Source organism: Lynx rufus, unplaced genomic scaffold (assembly GCF_022079265.1).
Source record: "Lynx rufus isolate CCGP_SWC_20201006 ecotype Redwood Valley unplaced genomic scaffold, mLynRuf1.p SCAF_7, whole genome shotgun sequence".
Lineage (NCBI taxonomy): Eukaryota > Metazoa > Chordata > Mammalia > Carnivora > Felidae > Lynx > Lynx rufus.
This window is the reverse complement of record NW_025814889.1, coordinates 18,149,383-18,170,803: the sequence shown is the minus strand read 5'-3', so window position 1 is coordinate 18,170,803 and position 21,421 is coordinate 18,149,383. Positions and strand designations below refer to the sequence as shown.

The following is a 21,421-nucleotide window of genomic DNA, read 5'->3' as shown; positions in this document are numbered from 1 at the left end:
CAGAGAGAGAGAGAGAGAGAGAAAGCGAGAGAGAGGATCCCAAGCAGGCTCTGTGCTGTCAGCACAGAGTTCAACGTGGGACCGATCCCACAGACAGTGAGATCATGACCTGAGCCAAAAGCAAGAACCAGAGGCTCAACTGACTGAGCAACCCAGGCGCCCCACAAAGGCTGGGTTTTATATACCTAACTCTGTATCCTTGACCAAGCCCTAACCATCCCAAGCAAATGAATATGAGGGTCTCCCTCTACTCTGTCAGAGACCAGAGTGAGATGGTAATATTACCTAGACCAAAATAGAGATTAAGTGGCCCTAAATATAGAGATTAAGGAGATTCAAGCAAGAGCTTGATATATCATAATTTATAACATTATGTAATGGTAAACTCCTAAATTATTTCCTAACACTTTCACTACAGTAAACAACACAATCGTTAATACCCATTAAGGACAAAGCATGCTACCAGATGTCCTGGAGTGGCCTTGGATTAGGCTCCATACACCAGGGATTCAATTCTGGCTTTGTTATTTGTGATACAGGCTTACATAAGTCATTTAGCTTTTCTTGTTCGTCATCTGTAGGAATAATAATAATGCCTGTACCATCTACTGAAAAGGAAGTACAATTATCCTCTGTCTAGCCCCCAAGGCTCTGTCAACCAAGTATCAAGTAAGTTATATTTGTTGAACACTCAGTACTTTAAACTGCTATTGTAGGGGCGCCTGGGTGGCTCAGTCGGTTAAGCGTCCGACTTCGGCCAGGTCACGATCTCGCGGTCCGTGAGTTCGAGCCCCGCGTCAGGCTCTGGGCTGATGGCTCAGAGCCTGGAGCCTGTTTCCGATTCTGTGTCTCCCTCTCTCTCTGCCCCTCCCCCGTTCATGCTCTGTCTCTGTCTGTCCCAAAAATAAATAAACGTTGAAAAAAAAATTTAAAAAAAAATAAATAAATAAACTGCTATTGTACACTTCAAAGCATTAGTATCACTAAGATTGTTTTGGAGTATTTTTTGACCTTGTGTGGTGAATACTGAACAATAGTAACTGCATGTGGGCTATAATCAGCCAGCATATTTCATCCCAGTTACTTTACAAACATCTAGTTAATTCATACCCTCAGTTAGCAACGCGCTGTGTATTTAGCAGGCACTCAGGAAATGCTTGTTGTGTTCATTAGTCCGAAATACATTGCTGTTAATAAATACAGAAAGAGACAGACAGGGAACGTGAGACCTGCATAAGTATTTATCAAGTGATTTTCAGTCTTAAATGCTGGAGGGAATATAAAAAGAGCAAAATATGTGACTCCTACTCTACCAGATTTTAGAGTTTAATTGTGGATATGGTCAATTATACCATTAAAAAGAAAATAAAGTAGTGAAGAAAGGGGGGAAAAAAAGAGACAGAAGCTTTTGTTTTATACCTTCATTAGTTCATGTCACCCAAATGTCACTCTTGCCATTAAGTCCCGTATATACTAAGCCTAAACACTATTCATGGGCGCACGAGAGTGGATTAATGTCTGTAGTTTCTCTCCACAGCTTCCGCAATGGCTCCAAAAAGACTCATAAATAGGCCCGTGATGGGCATTGAAAATGTCCTCCTTATGGATCTAATTCTTCATCTTGGTAACAATAAGTGAAAAGATCCATAAATACAGTTTTAATTAACAGCAACGTTGAGATGTTTAGAAATAGACTGTAGGCCCTTTGAATCTGTTTGGCCTTCTCATAAAGAATTTTGTTTTTCCCAGAGGGTCAAACAATTAATTAATGTCCCTACAATTTATTTAGCAGCCCATTGTTTCAGAGATGCCTAAACAAGTTCAGTGAGCCGTATTAGTGTATCAGGGATGATATAATCAGGCTGCTTTGAAGAGACTGCTCTGTAAAAATATCCTGTCTCAAGTACTGATTAACAGGGGGGGATAATAAAGTATTCTGTCAGAATGATTACTTTTCTTTATCTGCGGACAACATTACTTGTGTACAATATTGCATAATGACCAGATGCAAAACTTTTCATGTGGCCTCTAATGAACTCACACAAGCTATAAAAGTTCAAAAAAGAAAATATAGCCATCAATAGTCTTTAATTATTCCATTAAAAGGTATTAACTGATCACTTATGTCTGGTTTTTTTTTTCTTTTGAACAATGCACAGAACTTTTCCCATGTCCACTGATTATATTATTACCTTTTCCTAAACTGAGCCTAGGATACTTTTGTGCCATTAGCAAGTGTTATACTAGCAGCCATGCTCTGTAATTTTCAAATACTGTCTTAAGATAAGGAGATATTATTATCTGGAGACCTCACAGACATTGTATGTAAATGTCACTGTCTAGATCTTGGTTGCAAAAATGAAAATTGGCTTCTTTCTCATAAGTTCTCATGGGAGAGAAACAAGTATTTATCCTCAAGAACTATCATAAAAGTAAAAAAACAAATATTCATCTAAATGTATATTCACTGTTGTGATGTTTACTATAGTGAAAGTGTTGGGAAATAATTTAAGAGTTTACCATTAGATCACTTTATAAATTACATAATATCCCAAAAGTAGAATATCATGTTAAAAATATTTCATAATGTATAAACTTGTTCATGAGACATTTATCAAATCATGGAATCTAGTAGAAACCTATTTTTATTTGAAAATATGTATATTATGAAAGAATGGCAAGATACACAAACTAAAGCTTATAAACGATTATATTGCTCTATTGGAATTACTAGACAACTTTTTTTTTCTACTTATTTATATGTTTAAAATTTTAGAAAAAGATGTATTACCTAGTAATGTAAAATTGATGAAAAGAAATAATAAAGAAAAACTAAATATTAAAAGAGTAAAAAAGATGATCATTCATTGTTTTTTAAGTGGTAAAATTAAAAATAACCAGCACATTTTCTGTGGGGAACAAGCTTAGGAATTCCCTGAGCCGGCACTGATGGGTTAACAAGGCATAAAGAATTAGAAAGGCATATGATGAACACACCCAAGTTTGGGTAAACAAGATTAGGTAAATAAGGTTAGGTAAATGGGGCAAAGGCCTCCAGTGTAGGACAAAGGTATAGGACAATAGCAGAAAGCTGTTTTCACAGGAAGGAAGGACCAAATTAGGTAAACAGGTAAAAAGGCCAAAGGCCATAGCAGGGCAAAGTTTCCCAGAGGGGAGCTAATTAGCAAAAGAAAGATGCCTTGTTGACCCTCAGGTAGCAGGCTCTTTTTTGTTCCCTAGGCCAGTTTAGGTAATCAGAAGTGGGGCCTCATGTTTGCTTTAAACAACCTTCCACCCAGCACTAGAATCTTGTTTTGTATTGACCCAAACCCCTAACACCGCATATCTCCAAACCCCCTTTTCCCCATGCCCATGAGTTAATATTCATGGCCATGAGTTAATGTTTACAGTTTCATTGTCTCTCTGTGCATGCCCATCACACCCATCATGCTTGTAAGCCTTCTGATCTTAATAAAAGCAGCGCAAGGACGCTTATTGGGGCTCTCATCTTCTCCCAGATGTTAGCCTCTCTTGCACTTTTAATCCTGTGTCCTGCTCTCTTGCCGGACAAGAGAGAACTCCAGACCCAGAGTCTATGACAATTTTCCACAGACACATGTAGGTGCTACCATCATGTATGTTAGATTTTCTTTTGAGGTGCAATTCCTGTTTTTACTTCTTTTCTTGCTTTCTTTTTTTTTTTTTTAGATTTATTCTCCCTCTCCTCTACTCCAACCCTATCACTCATCCAAGTAATCCAAGTTAATAATATATATATCCTTTTTTAAAAAATCTTTCTCTTCATGCTTAGTTATTCATAGAAATATCTCTGTAGAATTATACACGTGCACAAATAAAGGGGCCATGAGTCATTGTTTTAGAAAAAAATTGTATCATACTATAATCATTTTGCATATTGCTTTTTGCCTTTAATACGTTTTGTAAATCCTTACGAATCAACTGTATAGTGCTAAACTCACTCTTTTTAGTGGCTGGATTTAGTATGCTTGGATTTAACAAGTTACATGAGCCTCCAGGCTGTTCCTCTAGTTCCCAACAGGGGGCAATGTTGTCCCCAGGAGATAGCTGCCAATTTCTAAAGACATTTTGAGCTGTCAATACCAGAGAGAAGAACGCTAGTAGTATCTAGTGGCTACAGGCCAGGAATACTGCCAAACACTATGTAGTGTATAGGGCAGCATCTCAAAAATTAATTAAATTACCTAAAACATCACTCGTGGCCATGGGGCACACCCGCAGACCATATTCTGATCTCAGGGCACTAGGCATTGGCTGTCTCTCTGACTGTAATCCTCCTCCCTTAGGAATCCAAATAGCTCATTTGTCACCTCCTTCAAGTCTTTTTTGAATGGCATCTTCTCACTGCCACCTATCTAACCAGCCTATCTACTGCAACACACACAACTATCCATATGCCTACTCAATCCTACTTAGTCTATTCCTTTTTCCACTCAGCTTCTAATGGGGGATATAATTTATTTACTTATGATATATGTTCAATGATCTCTTCCTTTCTTCTAGAATGGGAACTCTACTGTGGAAGGTGTGTTTTATATTCACTAATGTATCCCCAGTACCTAGAACAGTGCCTTGCATGCAATAGGCGAATAAATGAATAAGAGAACAAATAACTGATTGTATGAATGAGGGACATTCATTTTATTTCCCATTATTTTAAAAATTTTTAAAGTTTTTATTTATTTATTTTAAGAGAGAGACAGCATGAGTGGGGGGAGGGGTGGAGGGGGGCGTGGAGAAAGAGAGAGAGAGAGAGAGAGAGAGAGAGAGAGAGAGAGAGAGAGAATCCCAAGCAGGCTCCACACTGCCAGCACAGAGCCCAATGCAGGGCTTGAAATCACGAAACTGCAAGATCATGACCTGAGCTGAAACCAAGAGTTGGACACTTAACCCACTGAGGCACCCATGTGCCCCTTCCATTATTTTTAATGACAAACAATGCTGAAGTCAATATCATTATACACGTGCTTATGTTTTGGTTTTTTATTTCTGTATGGCCAGAATGCTTTCCAAAAGGACATTTCCCCATAACTATGTATGAGTATCCTTCTCCAGCTACCGACTCTCCATTCCTCAACCATCTGCTGATGGCTTTTGAAAACCTTTCTCAGCTGCTTATTTTGATTTGAATTTTTCTGATGACATGTGGACTTGGGCATCATTTAATATTGTTGTTGATTATTTCAATTTGATCATCTGTGTATCGGTTATGCAAATCTTTTCTGGTTGTTGAAATTGACACCTGTAGTTAAGTCTGTAAGTTATCCATATGTATCCTAGTTGTAATTGGCACCATTTTTTTTGTCTAAACTATCGTTTGCCTGTTGATTTTGTTTATGGAATTTTTAGGCCACAGCTATAATTTTATACCATCAAATATGTACATCTTTTCTTTTGTAGCTTCTGGGCTTTTAGAAGTGAGATCCTGCCTTTACAGTGCATATAGTTTTTCCCTCTGTTTTCTTACAAGAGTTTTATTGTTTTCATTTGTTGCATTTAAGCCTTTAATCCATCTGAATGCATTTCTGTCTATAAAAGACACAAAAGAAAACCTGGGGTTTAATTTCATTTTATTTCAGCTGTATAACCAGATATGCCAAACCATACTAAAGACTGTATCTTTTACCCCACATAATCGACCTTTGTTATATATTAAAGTCTCCTAATTACTGACCTCAGTGTCTTAATTTTCTATCCTGTTTGTTAACTTATAATCTAGTGTATACTAACTTCATGCTTTTTAAGGAAAAAAGAAAGAAAGAAAGAAAGAAAGAAAGAAAGAAAGAAAGAAAGAAAGAAAGAAAAAACTTGGTGAGGAAGAGTAAATACAACTTGGCAGGTCAAAAGGAATAAGAATATTCAATTTGGATATGAATTAGGGACTAAATTTAAAACAAAAAAGGACAGCTACACTGTAATTGAAGGTCATATTATTTTCAAGCTGCCCAAATATAGAAATAAAAGTATTCTTCTCTTTTTACTACCCTAAAACGGCTGAGACAATTACCCATACTTTTTCTTTGAAAAGTCATTTTAATTAATTCCATAAAACCTTGTTCTTTTTTCATTGGACCTATGCTTCAATTGTTTTGACTGATACTGTATTAAGTAGAGTTCTCTGGAGAAGCAGAACCGATAAAATATGTATGAATCTAGAAAGACATTTACTATAAGAAATTGGCTCACATAATTATAGAGGCTGGCAAGCCCCAAATCTGCAGTGTGGGCTGGCAGGCTGGAGACTCAGGAGAGCCAATGTGTCAGATGAAATCTTAAGACAGGCTTGTGGGGAATTACATCTGCTCAGGGAGGCCAGTCTTTTATGTTCTATTTAGGCCTTCAACTGATTAGATGAGGCCCACCCACATTATGAAGGGTGATCTACTCAAAGTTCACTGATTTAAATGTTCACCTCATCCGGGGTGCCTGGGTAGCTCAGTCGGTTAAGCGTCCGACTTCAGCTCAGGTCATGATCTCGCGGTTCGTGTGTCCGAGCCCTGCATCAGGCTCTGTGCTGACAGCTCAGAGCCTAGAGCCTGTATCAGATTCTGTGTCTCCCTCTCTCTCTGACCTTCCTCCGTTCATGCTCTGTCTCTTTCTGTCTCAAAAATAAATAAACGTTAAAAAAAATTTAAATGTTCACCTCATCCAAAAACACCATCCAAGTTGACACAGAAAAGTAACCATTGCAAATATCTAAGGCCATTTTTTATCACTAGAAGAGCTAGATTTTATCCTTAAGAGAATTTAGAAAAGGTTTATCCCCTAAGAAAAGTCAGATTCCTAAGGGGGGAAAATCGCAGAGTACACAAGACTTCAGGGTAAAAGTAAATAAGAATAAAAGCTGACTTCCACTCTGACTCTATTACCCATAAGACCATGAAGGATTACATTAACCTCAAATCACAAGGAAGGAGGCAAGACTTGTGAAAAGTATGCTGTTGTTCATTCTTACCATCATCACTTTATGTCTCTGCCCCTACATTTCAGAGGGACTGAAACAGAATTGGTGGCTGCATCATCAGCATGAGAACTCTTATTACTGCTAATTGTACATCTTTGCCTATTATATGCATTAATCTGAATGCCCCTACTTGTTCCTGCCCCAACTGGACACTTTTTGACTCCACCTTTATGGGATAGTAAATAAAATCTTTGAGGCTCTTAAAACATGAGTCGTGGATTTCCTTGGGGTGGCAATGTCAGTTCTGAGTCTATTCAATAATCCAGAGTTTAACAACAAGGACTAACTTTCTTTTCAGGAGTTCTACCCACACACAGACATAAGGAATATTCTCTGATACTCATCCAAATTGTTAATACAGATTTCCATGAGTGGATTTTTGGCCTGTGTGTCTCTGGTAGACTTACCTGGTGTGTGATCAAAGTCTGGACTCAATGCCTCTGCAGGAATTCTACTGCCAATGGCCCAGTCTAAGTCATCTTGAGAGTCCTGAATAAGACTGCAGGCTGTGGTCCAGTTTCCCGAAGTTGTTTCAAAATTACAACTTCCCATTGTGCTCGTATACTGGCCTAAGGAAATGAAAATATTAACAGAATGTTCTGAAAATATTTATTATACACTTTATTACACTACACTTGTGATTATTTAAAATTAATACTTGCATATTTTAATTATTTATTAATAAATGTAAAGAACCAGGACATTTGCACCCATTGGTAATATCAATTGTACACTGTAGGGTTTTTTTTCTTCTTTTATCATAAAGTCTAGAAGTAGTGCATGAATACTGTCATTTATCCATGAAGGAGTTCTATGGATTGACTAATAATATTATAGATGATTGATAAAACTGTGTCTACACATGAGCAATGAACATAATATTTTGATAATACAGATAAGTCAGGTCAAATAGATCAACAGCTCCAGTTGTCTAGATGTTTAATTCAGTCCCTCTGTTTACTCTGGTGTTTGAACAGCACAGACCATTAGAGGGGCAAAGTCATTAACTAAAGAAAAGGTGCCTTTGGAGAAGCAGTAAACTGCAGAGGACACAAATGCTCTCGGCATACCATACCAATCATCCACATACATTTCAGAGCTAGTCACGAAATACTGAAAAAAGTTCTCTTCTAAGTGTTGATTGATAACTCATTAAAAATTAAGTTATTTACAATGAGAAAAATTACTATTTAATAGCTGAATGTCTACTACCTAGTCATCTATGAAAAGTACCATCATAACATGGTGATATATACTTTCATTTTTCTTTATTTTTTTCTTCTTTTCCTTGCACAATAGTTATTATTTTTGAGCATTCACTGTAAAACTGTTGTACAGACAGAATGATTGGGTTATTTAATCACTATGAATCTATTGAGATTGTCATTGATTTTTTCCTTCCTTTTTAGAAAGATGAAGTTTGAGTTACTTTTAATATTTCTTCTCTGGAGGGTTTCTCTTCATAACTTCTTCTTAACATAAAATTAATAATAGCATATAGAAACTTCATCAGAAGAAGAACTTGCTGTTCAAATGGATGCCAAACATATAGCAAACAAAGCTTTAATATTTCTTCAGAAAATTTTCTGGATCCCTGAAAATGTTTCACTAAATATCCTTATTTTTACTTCTCAGGCATGATTGCATTTTATCCCTAAATTCTAGAATCATTTTTAATTATGTACATTTCTTTCATTCATTCTACATGACATATAATGCATTTAATTCTATATTCTTATTTATGGGCTCTCTATATCCCCTTTTTATGTTTATCATTCCAGTATTGTGAAAAAATAGGTTTATATTATGCTATACAATATGGCTAAAAGAAATCCAGTTCTCCAGCTGTTTAGCTAACACAACCACAAACATGCCGAATATGCCAATATAAATACAAAAAACAGCCATATGTGTTCTTTAGAATCATGTCACATACAGCTTCTGCACTATTGCATTTCTATGTAACTGACTCCCTAATACATACGACCTACAATAATTATTCTATATCCTGTAACCACTCTTGAACTTCTGTCCCACCTTGTCTAATATATGACTTTATGTATGACTCTAAAGAGATCTATACAATCAAGATAAAATTTCTCTTATATTTCATTCTCTCTACCTCAAATTATGTCATTTTCCTTTCTCTTTTCTAGAGCTAATCTCAGTTTATGGTCTCAACACCTTACCAAACACTGCTATTAGCATTCCACAGCTTCATTGATTTCAGTTAGAAAACTTTTCCAGGCCCTTCAATCTCATATTTTCTACCAATTCCTTTCTTATAACTTGCAGACATAGCCAGGTGCCCCTCTTGATTTAATTTTACATGCCTAAATTTCTCACTCTGTATAGATAGCTTCACTCACCCTGGCCCATGGTCCTTCACACTTTCATGCAGATAGCCTACAAATCTGCAGCCAGGATGAAATGGAGATGTTTATCTTCAAATGTGGGCTGAATATTCCACTTGGAATCTGCAACTGTCATCTCAAAACCAAAAAGCCTAAAGTGAACTCATCACTCACCTCTCGAAATTAGTTCTTCTCTTTGAGATTATTGCTTAATTTCAGAGCATGAATCTTCTCTCTCTTTTTAAAGATGTTAACTTTGGAGCTATCTTGGATTCTGCTTTCCTCATTTCCATGTCCACTCTATCACCAACACTTGCAGGTTCTCCCTTCGAGAACTTAACTCACTCTTTTCCTTGAAGTTCATAACCCCTATTACAGTTCCATTGGTTTAAGCCCCTGGTTTATTTTAAGAGTCTACTTTTTTTTTTTTCAGTATAGCCTTCATCATATCAACTTTACAAACCCGAACCACATTAGTTATCTCTAAGAAAGCTCTTGTGTTATTTCCATTGCTCAAAATATCCAGTTTTTCCCATTGTTTGAATATACTCTCTTAAACCCCTCGCCTTGCATACAACAACCTTTCCTATGATGCAAAGTGTTCTTGAAACTCAACCTCAAAATTGCCTCTATGCCAGATAAATTTTTTATAAAATTGTCTCTTAAATAAAAACAGATTTTTTTTTCAACTTTTATGTTTAGGACTACTTTTCTCTCTTTTACGAATGTTTCTCTCACAGTGGGATGCTCATTTATCAGTCATTTCTTCCCTCTCTTGTAGAGGACAGACTGCCATTGTATTTGACTATTCATCTTCATTCACTCAGATATCTAGAGATGGCTTATAATTTATTTAAGCAATTGTGAGGTGCAATGTTCTCTTCTTTCCTTGTATTGATTAGTTTAGCCATAGTCTTGGGATACAATTCTAGACAATGAGCCATATTGTGAAAAAGGGACCTAGGAAAAGTTTGCCTTGTTCTTAAGAACAAATCAAAAGAAAGAAAATCTGTTTATCCTTTCTGAGGATATCACTATAAACATGTGATCCTTGGGACTGAAGAGATTATATGGATAGCTGACTTGATTAAAAAGTCAGTTATATGAAGATGGCAAGGATAAAGAAGGAAGGAGTCCATATAGTTCTAATATTTTGATAAGAAAAGTTGTTGCATTCACCAACTTTAAGGCTCCTTGCTTTTCACTTCTTGCTATTTGAGATAACACATTTTCCTTATTATATCAATCAAAAATGCAGTTGGTTCCAACTAATAAGTGTACTACTAAACCCAGGTAATAGTAGCTAAAACACACAGGAATTAATTCATCTCAATTAAAAATGAGTCAGGAAGTTGTCCGTGTAAGCATGGCATTGTGGTTCAACTGTGTGGTTGTAAAGCACATATTTTCCATCTTTTCTGTCATCTCGTCATCCTCAGGCTCTTCATGGTTGCATGACTGTTGTTCTTACCAGTATCACATATATTAAAGGCATTAAAAGAAGTGGGAAGAGGAGGGATATCTGGGTGACTTAGTTGGTTGAGCATTTGACTCTTGAATTCCACTTAGGTCATGATTCCAGGGTCGTGGATTGAGACCCACATCGGGCTCAGCACTGTGTGTGGATCCTGCTTAAGACTGATTCCCTCTCTGTCTGTGCTTCCATCCCTGCTCATTCTCTTTAGGAAGGAAGGAAGGAAGGAAGGAAGGAAGGAAGGAAGGAAGGAAGATGGAAGGAAGGAAGGAAGATGGAAGGAAGGAAGGAAGGAAGGAAGGAAGGAAGGAAGGAAGGAAGGAAAGGGAAAGGAGAAAAGCCTTTTTTTTTTTTTTTTTTTTTTTTTTTAACTATCCTGGGGCTTTTCTTTCTAAAAGGGATACCTTCTCAAAATTTCCATGTATAACTCATTAGCCTCTGGTGGCTGCAGGGAAGTCTGGAAAAGATGGCATTTGTATTTGGTCACAATGCTGCCTCAAATAAAACCAGAGTTCTGTTTTTAAGAAACAAAAAGGGGTGCTAGGCAACTAATAGGAACTACCATGATGTCTAAACTTGTTGAGGTTGAAATTTCTGCTACAAGCATATTAATTAATGTATCTTTTCCATTCCACCTAGCAAATCCTACTCACCTTTGAATGCTCGATTTATGTCTTATCTTTCCTTTTCAGACCATTTCAGTTCTCTGATATTATGTGTACATGTGTGGTTTATGGCACTTAACAGCAACTATAGTCATTAGTATTCATTTGGAAATTCATTACTTCTTCATTGTAGATTGTCATCGTAATTGTTTACCATTGAATTACTATAAACATTTCTATGTGAGTGGTATTACTACTTAACCCTGTTACAACCATAAGTGCTTTCATATAGAACTATTAAATGATAGATGATACAAGGAACTCTGTAATATTACTTGGTGATGATTATGTGGTCAGTATTTTTTTAATGGTTATTGTTTTAGAAAAAAATATTTTCTAAATTGTGACCTTTGTCATGATTCCTTGAATAGATTCAAAGCATTACTAACAACATTTAAACTACTGGCATTTTCTCAGTGGGAGGGTATTCAGCCACATGGTTGTATGGTTAGTGTAAATTTTGGTCAATTTATATTTTTTAAGAGCTGGCCCTGTAATTGATTATTTTTCATTACTCATATCCACATATTTGCCTTATTTTGCTATACCATAATGCATCATACTTGAATATTTAATACTTTCTCCTCAGTGTGAAATTGCTTCATAGAGCACTACATTGATAAGAATCTCGAAGAGTCTCGGTTCAGTGGGAAAGAAGGATCTGACTGGATAATGATGTTTGTAACTGTTGTAAAGTCAGGCGAGAATGTTTTCACCCACACCTTGCACATCCCTAGCCTAGAATACAAAGCACACTTAATACAAGCTTTAGGTGACAATGTTCTTCCATGTAAGAAAAGAGCACATTTTTTTAAACAATTTTTTTAACGTTTATTTAGTTTTTGAGAGACAGAGAGAGACAGAGCATGAGAAGGGGAGGGGCAGAGACAGAGAGGGCATCACAGAATCTGAAGCAGGCTCCAAGCTCTGAGCTGTCAGCAGAGAGCCCGACAAGGGCTCGAACTCAGGAGCTGTGACATCATGATCTGAGCTGAAGTCAGACACTTACCTGACTGAGCCACCCAGGTGCCCCAAAAAGAGCACATTTTTAAACTCAACTGTTTATTTTAAAAAGAAGTGATTTCATTTCTTCTAAATGGTGCATTTTTGCAACAGAAGTTAGAGATGCAAAAGAAAATTTTATCTTTATTTATAACCTGCAGTAAAAATTTACTCATGAGGAACAGCTGCATTTAACTTCGAATAAGTATAAAGTACATGAAATATATACACTATGACTGATAAGTTTCAAGAGAATATAAAAATAATGAAATGGAAGAGGCCAACATTATTAATCCTTGAAGACTGAACAAATATGTTCTTTATGGCATTTAATTCTCAAAGCACTCTATAGGTTGGATGTGATTATACCTAATATAAAGATGAGAAAATGAATCTCTGAGAATTTAAATAATCATTCAACATGTGAGGGTCAATATCAAAATGAAGACTTCAGTTTAATAAACCAAAGGTCCATTTCTTCCTTCTATTTCTCCAAAGGTCATTTAAAAATTTTTGTCATTTATTTCATCATCCACAATAGATTATCGGATTGCAGGAATCTAACCCTGGTGCATCCAATGTATCCCAAAGACTATCAACATAAAATTCTAATGGTCAATTTGCAGAATCAATAAGTCACCTGTATATCCCTGTGTGTGGATGTGAACAACGTCTATCAAAAGGTCTTTAGGAAAGTGACTATTTCATTTGTCAACATATTGTTTTAACTTTATTAAATTCAAATACAGCTTGCAGTTGTCCACCAAAGCTGTAGGTAACACGAACAAATATAAGTACATAACGGACTCAGTTTCTGAAAATCAAAACTGCCTTTGTATGGTTTCACATCAATACCTCATAGAACTGTGGGAAAAATAAAAATCACATAAAGCAGTCCGAGAACAAAAATGAGTGAAGGCAAGGAAAAAAAAGCAACATTCATATTTGAAAACCAAAATACCTAATAACTATTTATGTTTTATAAGCCTATATTGCATGGGCACATGTAATTCTGCAACTATACTTCCAAAATAAACCATGATAACCTTATTATTATTATCACTTATTACATTTCAAAAGTAATAAGAATTTTTAAAAATTATTACCAACTATAAAAAAAAACAAAGAACACTATATTTTACTATATTCCCCCTGCCCTGCCACCCCCCCCCCCCACACACCGGTTTTTCCCCCCACCATTACTACGGTTATTGAAGTTTACCACAAAGTCTTATTCATTTTTATACATTCGTTGTTTAGAAAGTTGTTCCTAGCCTATACTAGGAATAGGAATAAATGGAAGAATATATTCTGTATGTAAATGTTTTCAAAACATTCCTCTCTTAAAATGAGAGGAAGTTGGGGCGCCTGGGTGGCGCAGTCGGTTAAGCGTCCGACTTCAGCCAGGTCACGATCTCGCGGTCCGTGAGTTCGAGCCCCGCGTCAGGCTCTGGGCTGATGGCTCAGAGCCTGGAGCCTGTTTCCGATTCTGTGTCTCCCTCTCTCTCTGCCCCTCCCCCGTTCATGCTCTGTCTCTCTCTGTCCCAAAAATAAATAAATAAACGTTGAAAAAAAAAATTTAAAAAAAAAATGAGAGGAAGAAAAATTTTTAATTCTTTAAATTAAATTAAATTAAATTATTTAATTAAGTAATTATTTTTCTATGTGCATTAGAGAGCTGTCCTTTCTCCTCACTGGATTATGTATATCAATGTCATAATGTTCCAAGTATTTTTCCTTAGAATCTTTCTTTGTTTTGCTGGCGGTTATTAAATACTGTACTTGTTAGGCTGGTGGAAAATTAGTGATTTCACAAATGGTTTGGAGCATTGTTTTAGAGCACCATTGGAATCAGTTCTCTACTGTCAGTATCAAAAAAATATTTTTTGGTGCACCTAAGGAAAACAGCTGGAAAGAACAACTAACTGGAATTTAAGTAAAAACTTAAAAAAAAAAAAGAATACTAGAAAGTATTTTTCAATGTATTATAAATTTTGTTGGAGATTGCATATACATTATAAGGGAAATAAATAATAGTTTATAAAATCAAGATTATTATAGTACTGTGGCACTGACAGTACCATTTTAAGAAGTGCCTATGATTTTCACTCCCTTTTATATTTTGATTTTAAAATGAAAGTATAGGATTAATGTTGAGAAATTTATGCTAAATGAAATAAGCCAGTCACAGAAAGACAATTACTGTATGATTCCAAATACCGTGTAAAGTACCTAGAGTTGTCAAATGCATAGAAACAGGAAAGAAAATGGTGGCTTTCAGGGGCTGGGAGAGGGAAAATGGATGATTATTGTTTAATGGGCATAGAGTTTCGATTTTTTCCAGATGAAGAAGTTCTGGAAATGGATGGTGGGGAAGTCTACAATAATGCAAATGCATGTAAGGCCACTGAACTGTACAGTTAGGAATGGTTAAAATGGTAAATTTTATATTATGTATATTTTACCACAATTTAATAAATGTAATAAATGAAAACAAAGAGAAAATGAACTCTTCAGAAGCATCTTTACTATAAGATGCTGAGGAATAAAAACGAATTAAGTTTAAAATAAAAACTTAAACATGACTTCTGTGGTTCTCCCTTCCTATACGTGCATGACATTTTCCCAGGGGTGGAGTTGAACCCTTTCTCTCTTTGACTCTAAGACCCTTTGACTCTTTGACTCTAAGCTTTTTAATTTGAATGACCATTAGAAAGAACCAAGAGTGACATTCTAGACTTTCCAAGGCTAAGCCATAAGAATTCTTGTTGTTTTTTTCCTATGGATCTTAGAATGCTTGCTCTTTTTTTTATTTATTTATTTTTTTTTATGTTTATTTATTTTTGAGACAGAGAGAGACAGAGCATGAGCGGGGGAGGGTCAGAGAAGAGAGGGAGACACAGAATCCGAAGCAGGCCAGGCTGTGAGCTGTCAGCACAGAACCTGATGCGGGGCTAGAACCTGTCAACCGTGAGATCATGAGCTGAGCTGAAGTCAGATGCTCAACCAACTGAGCCACCCAGGCGCCCCTAGAATGCTTGCTCTTGAGATCATTTACTCTGGTAAAAGCCAGTCGCATGCAAGATATCTGACTGTCTTGTGATAGCTATGCTATGGAAAGCCCAAGCCACATTTGATTACCCTGGAGGATGAGACGCCATGTCAAACGAAACAGAGAGACCAAAGAGAACCAATGTGCCAAACATGGAGGGGATAAAGCTATCTTTAAAGTGACTCTCCCGTTTCAGCTATACTAGTTGAAGACATGTAAATCAGAGACAATTGGCATTGCTGATTCTTTTCGCAGTTAATGATCCACAAAATTAAAAGCCAAATGAAACTTTTATAGGCCCCTTTTAGCATAGTTTCCTATGCAGCAAACACTGCAACAGGTAGCCTGTATGGTGCCAAGATTCCATTCGAATGCTCGTCAGTAAGAAATATGAAAAAAACTTCTTTGGATTTAAATACATACTCACATTTTAAAATTACGTACTTGCTTTTATACATGACTTTTAGACATCGCTTGAATTAAAGCTTCAATTGAAAAAACAAAAACAAAAACAATGTGGCCAATCTAGTCCTCTTTTCCCAGAGCAATGTAATTGATAAAATGAATCATTAAACTAGTATTTATTTAAAGTGTTCATTTTTAACCTCATGTATAAAATCAAACATCTTTTGGAAAAGGAATGGAAAAGGAAATGAAAAGCAATGAAGAAATGTAGATGGCTAGGTCAGTTTCTGGCAATTAAAATTCTGACCCCACACACAGTTCTGCACAATGACATGTTGAGAAATTTCTGTGACGAGATTTGCTGCAGTGTTTAGTGTGGGGGTAAAATGGTTTAGAGAGCTGAAATTTAGATATGTGGAGAGAGAAGTTGGAGAAAAAAAAAAAACATTTCGGCTACTTTAGATCTACTCTAGTGCATGAAAAGAACACGTCCTCTCAGTCACCAATGCCGATATTTTACTTTCCTAATAAAATGCAAATCTGTGCTGAATGGGCCGCATTAGAGCAGCCAAGTCCACTTACCACAGTGAGCCTCATCAGACCTATCGGAGCAGTCTGGTTTATAGTCACAGACAAGGTGAGATGCAACACACTTGTTGTCATGGCACAAAAAATCAGTGGCTTCTGGGCAAATCTCAGAAGTCTCTCCCACTGGGGAAAAAGATAAAAACAAAAAGTCATTTTTATAATATTTTATTCAATATTAGTGGTCTCTTAGTGGTTTTATAGATTCCACACTTAAATAAATGACTGATTTTAATAGTTGTCCAAGGCAGACTTCTAGACAACCCCACCCACCTCAGTACCACATCCAATTTCTCAGCAAGTTTATGTGGATTGCACTTTCAAAATCACCTTTGATCGGTAGAGGGTTGACCATTATCTATTATCTAAATAAGTCTTATTCAAGACCCTAAAAATGTTTTGCTTTGGTTCTGGCTTGGTTTTCTAGTCTCATTTTCTGCAACTGTCCTCATGAGCACCTGCAATGAAACTACCGTGGAAGGTTTCACAGATAGATCACTGGCTCTTCATCCTTCCACGTGTCCACATACACTGCTTCCTTTACCTACCCTGACCATTCCCTCCTGTGCCCCTGGTGGTCTGCTCAACCTCAAGACTCAAGGAAACAGCTGCTCTGTTCCCTTGTTTTGCCTTTTCTTTGTCATCCAAGCCCCAGGTTGGGTACCTACCTACGTTTAATGTCCCCTAAGAACCATTCTATTCCTATGTGAAATGTTTACCACCTCATATAAGAGCTGTATCACATGTCTGTCTGCCCTCCAGTCTCCAAACCCCTTGGAAACCCGAGTGGTGGATGTGTTTTCTGAGGCCAAACCCAGCATCTAATCCGTAGTTTGTACTTAATAAATGCTGGGTATAATAATTGAAGACATAATGGTTTCATCTCAAGGAAGCTTAGGAAAGTGAATTGACACACAATTTTCAAAGCAATTCACACCTTTTAATTGAACATACAATGTTCAATTAAATTAATTGAACATAATTAACATACAGTGTTATATTAGTTTCAGGTGTACGATACAAAGATTTAATAATTCTATACATTACTCCGTGCTCATCAACGTAAGTATACTTTTAATCCTCTTTATTTCTTTCACCCATGTCCCCACCCACTTCCCCTCGTAATCATCAGTTTATTCTCTGTATTTAAGAGACTGCTATTTTGTTTGTCTCTTTTTCTGTCTGCTTGGTTTGTTTAATAAATTGCACATCTTAGTGATATCATATGGTATTTGTTTTTAGCATTATATCCTCTAGGTCCATCCATGGCTGAGTAATATTGCATTTTATTTATATTCCACATCTTTATCCATTCATCTGTGGATGGATACTTGGGTTGCTTTGATATAGTTGGCTATTGTAAATAATGCTGCAATAAACATAAGTGTGAATACATCTTTGCGAATTAGTGTTTTCATTTGCTTTGGATAAATACCCAGTAGTGGAATTATGGGATACTACAGTAATTCTATTTTTCTTTTTTTTTTTAAGTTTATTTATTTATTTTGAGAGATAAAGAGAGAGAGACAGAGAGAGAATCCCAAGCAGGCCCTGGACTATCAGCACAGAGCCTGATGTGAGGCTCAAACTCACAAACTATGAGATCATGACCTGAGCTGAAATCAAGAGTCCACTGCTTAAACCACTGAGCCACCCAGGCATCCCAATAGTTCTACTTTTAATTTGTAAATTTTTGAGGAAACTCCATACTGTTTTCTGCCATGGCTGCACCAATCTCATTCTGATCAATAATGCACAAGGGTTCTTTTTCACTGCATCCTCAAAAACATTTGCTATTTCTTCTGTGTTTTGTTGCTGTGTTATTGTTTTTTTTTTCCTTTGAGTCATTCTGACAGGTGTAAGGTGATAGCTCATTGTTTTGATTGCATTTTTCTGATGGTTAGTGATGTTGAACACTTTTTTCATGTGTCCTCAGGCCCTGTGTATATCTTGTTTGGAAAAATGTCTATGTGTCCTCTGCCCATTTTTAAAATATGATTATTATTTTTATTATTCAGTTTTTGGTGTTGAGTTGTGTAAGTTATTTATATATTTTGGGTATTAACCCCTTATTAGACATATCATTTGAAAATATCTTCTCCCATTGAGTAGATTGCCTTTTTGTTTAGTTGATGGTTTCCTTTGTTGTGCAAAAGTTTGTGGGTTTTTGTTGTTGTTGTTTTGTTTTGTTTTTAGGGCCAATAATTTAATTTTGCTTTTGTTTCCCTTGACTATATATATATCTTCCCTTCAGGATATATATATAGAGAGAGAAACGTTTCTATGCTTGATAGCAAAGAAATTGCTGCCCATGTTTTCTTCTAGGAGTTTGTTTCAGGTCTCATATTTAGGTCTTTAATCCATTCTGAGTTTATTTTTGTGTATGGTGTGAGAAAGTGGTACAGTTTCTTTCTTTTCCATGTAGTTGTCCGGTTTTTCCAACACCATTTGTTGAACAGGCTGTCTTTTCCCCAATGTATATTGTTGTCTCCTCTATTGTATAACTGCGGGTTTATTTCTAGATTCTCCTATTTTGTTCTATTGATGTATGTGTTTATTTTTATGCCATCACCATGCTATTTTGATTACTACAGTTTTGCAGTATATCTTGAAATCTGGGATTGTGATACTCCAGCGTTGTTTTTTTTTTTTCAAGGCTGCTTTGATTATTTAGGGTATTTTGTGGTTCCATACAACTTTTAGGAATATTGTTTCTAGTTCTGTGAGAAATGTCATTGGTATTTTGATAGGGATTGCATTAAATCTGTACATTGTTTTGAGTAGTATGGCCACTTTAACAATTTTAACAAGTAAATTCAAACATTAAAACTTTTTAAAATGTTTATTTATTTTTGAGAGAGAAAGAGAACAGAGCGTGAGTGGGGGAGGGGCAAAGAGAGAGGGAGACATGGAATCTGAAGCAGGCTCCAGACTCTGAGGTGTCAGCACAGAGCCTGACACAGTGCTCTGGCTCACAAACCATGAGATCATGACCTGAGCCGAAGTCAGATGCTTAACCAACTGAACCACTTAGGCACCCCAAATTCCACCAAAGATTTAAAGAAGTGTTAATACCAATTTTTCGCAAACTATTCAATAAATAAATAAATAAATAAAGAAGGAAAGTTTCCAAATTCATTCTATAAGGCCAGCTTTACCCTGATACTGAAACCAGATATAGACAATACCAAAAAAGAGAACTACAGGCCCATATCTCTGATGAACATGGATGTAAAAATCTTCAATAAAATATTAGCAAACCAGATCCAGCAATACACTAAAAAAATCATTCACCACAATCATGTGGGATTCATTTCCTGGATGCAAGGATGGCTCAATATTCAAAAATCAATTAACATGACACATTACATTAAATAGACAAAAGACAAAAACCATACGATCATCTCAACAGATGCAGAAAAAATTATTTGAGGAAGTACAACATAAATTCATGATAAAAACTGTCAACAAAGAGTAGAAAACATACTTCAACCTAATAAGGGCCATATATGAAAAATCCACAGTTAACATCATACTCAATGGAGAAAAACTAAGAGCTTTCACCCTAAGATCAGGGAAAAGACAGGTTGTCCACTCTCACCATTTTTATTCAAGGTAGTACTGAAAGCCCTAGCCACAGCAATCAGACAAGAAAAGGAAACAAACAGCATCCAGACTGGTAAGGAGGTAAAATTTTCACTATTTGCAGATGAGGTGATACTATATATAGAAAACCCTAAAGACTCCACCAAACCTGCTAGAACTAATAGATGGATTCAGTAAAGTCACAGCATACAAAATTAATATACAGAAACTGTTGCATTTCTATACACTAATAATAACATTGCAGAAAGAAAAATTAAGAAAACAGTTCCATTTACAATTGCACCAAAAATAGGGGCGCCTGGGTGGCTCAGTCAGTTAAGCAACTGACTCTTGCTTTTGGCTCAGGTCATGATCGCACAGTTTGTGAGCTCGAATCCTGCACTGTCAGTGAAAACCCTGCTTGGGATTCTCTGTCTCCCTCTCTCTCTGCCGCTCCCCCTTTATCTATCTCTAATAAATAGAATTTAAAAAAAGCAAAAAAAATTGCACCAAAAATAATAAAATACCTAGGAAGAAACTTAACCATGGAACTGAAAGACCTGTACTCTGAAAACTATAGAACATTGATGAAAGAAGTTGAAGATGATACCAAAAAATGGAAAGATATTCCACTCTCATGGATTGGAAGAACAACTATTGTTAAAAGTCCATATTACCCAAAGCAATCTACAGCAGTTCGCATATCTGAATATCATTGTAAATGATATTAAGTCCAATGATGATACTTCATACCTTCAAAGAAGTATGCATTAAAGGTCCCAAACTACTTTTGCCTAATTCAACAAATTAAATAAAGCTCAGCAATCCCTTTGTTACATAGATTATTATAGGTTCAGAGCCGGTGTGCCTAAGGGGAGGGTAATTCATTCAAGGGGAGGGTAATTTTCTCAAGGTTCGGTAAATCTCTAAGGATTTGATAAAAATTCATTTCCCTAGTTTTGGAATCATCCCCATAATACAATAGTTAAAGCCTGTATAATTTCTAGAAATAATTTACCCGTAAATTGCAGTATAAATATAAAGAATGAAGAGAAGGCATCTGAGAAAACAGCAAATATCTTAACTGTGGGCATCAACAAGAAGAACTAAAGGTCATGTCCATTGAGTGGTTTAGAATCTTTGCCACATAATTTTTAATTAACACTAGTGAGAATTTACAGTTAACCCAGAGCAGTATGTGGATATTATTTAGTATGCAAGTCTATGCATTGGAGATTATTTTATTTTTCCATGCCATAGGCTGTGGAGCCATATATAATTATCCCACAGAGGAAA

At 36.1% G+C, this 21,421-nt stretch overlaps 1 protein-coding gene across 1 annotated transcript in view; it reads right to left on the bottom strand.

Moving 5' to 3' along the window:
• Nucleotides 1-21,421, bottom strand: part of MALRD1 (MAM and LDL receptor class A domain containing 1) — a 794,572-nt gene that overhangs the window by 214,904 nt on the left and 558,247 nt on the right. Inside the window, exons 31-32 of the mRNA XM_047066301.1 lie at nt 16,538-16,666; nt 7,411-7,572 (exon numbers count right to left, since the gene is read on the bottom strand). Coding sequence (XP_046922257.1) covers nt 7,411-7,572; nt 16,538-16,666 — 291 coding nt within the window. The remainder of the gene's footprint in view (nt 1-7,410; nt 7,573-16,537; nt 16,667-21,421) is intronic.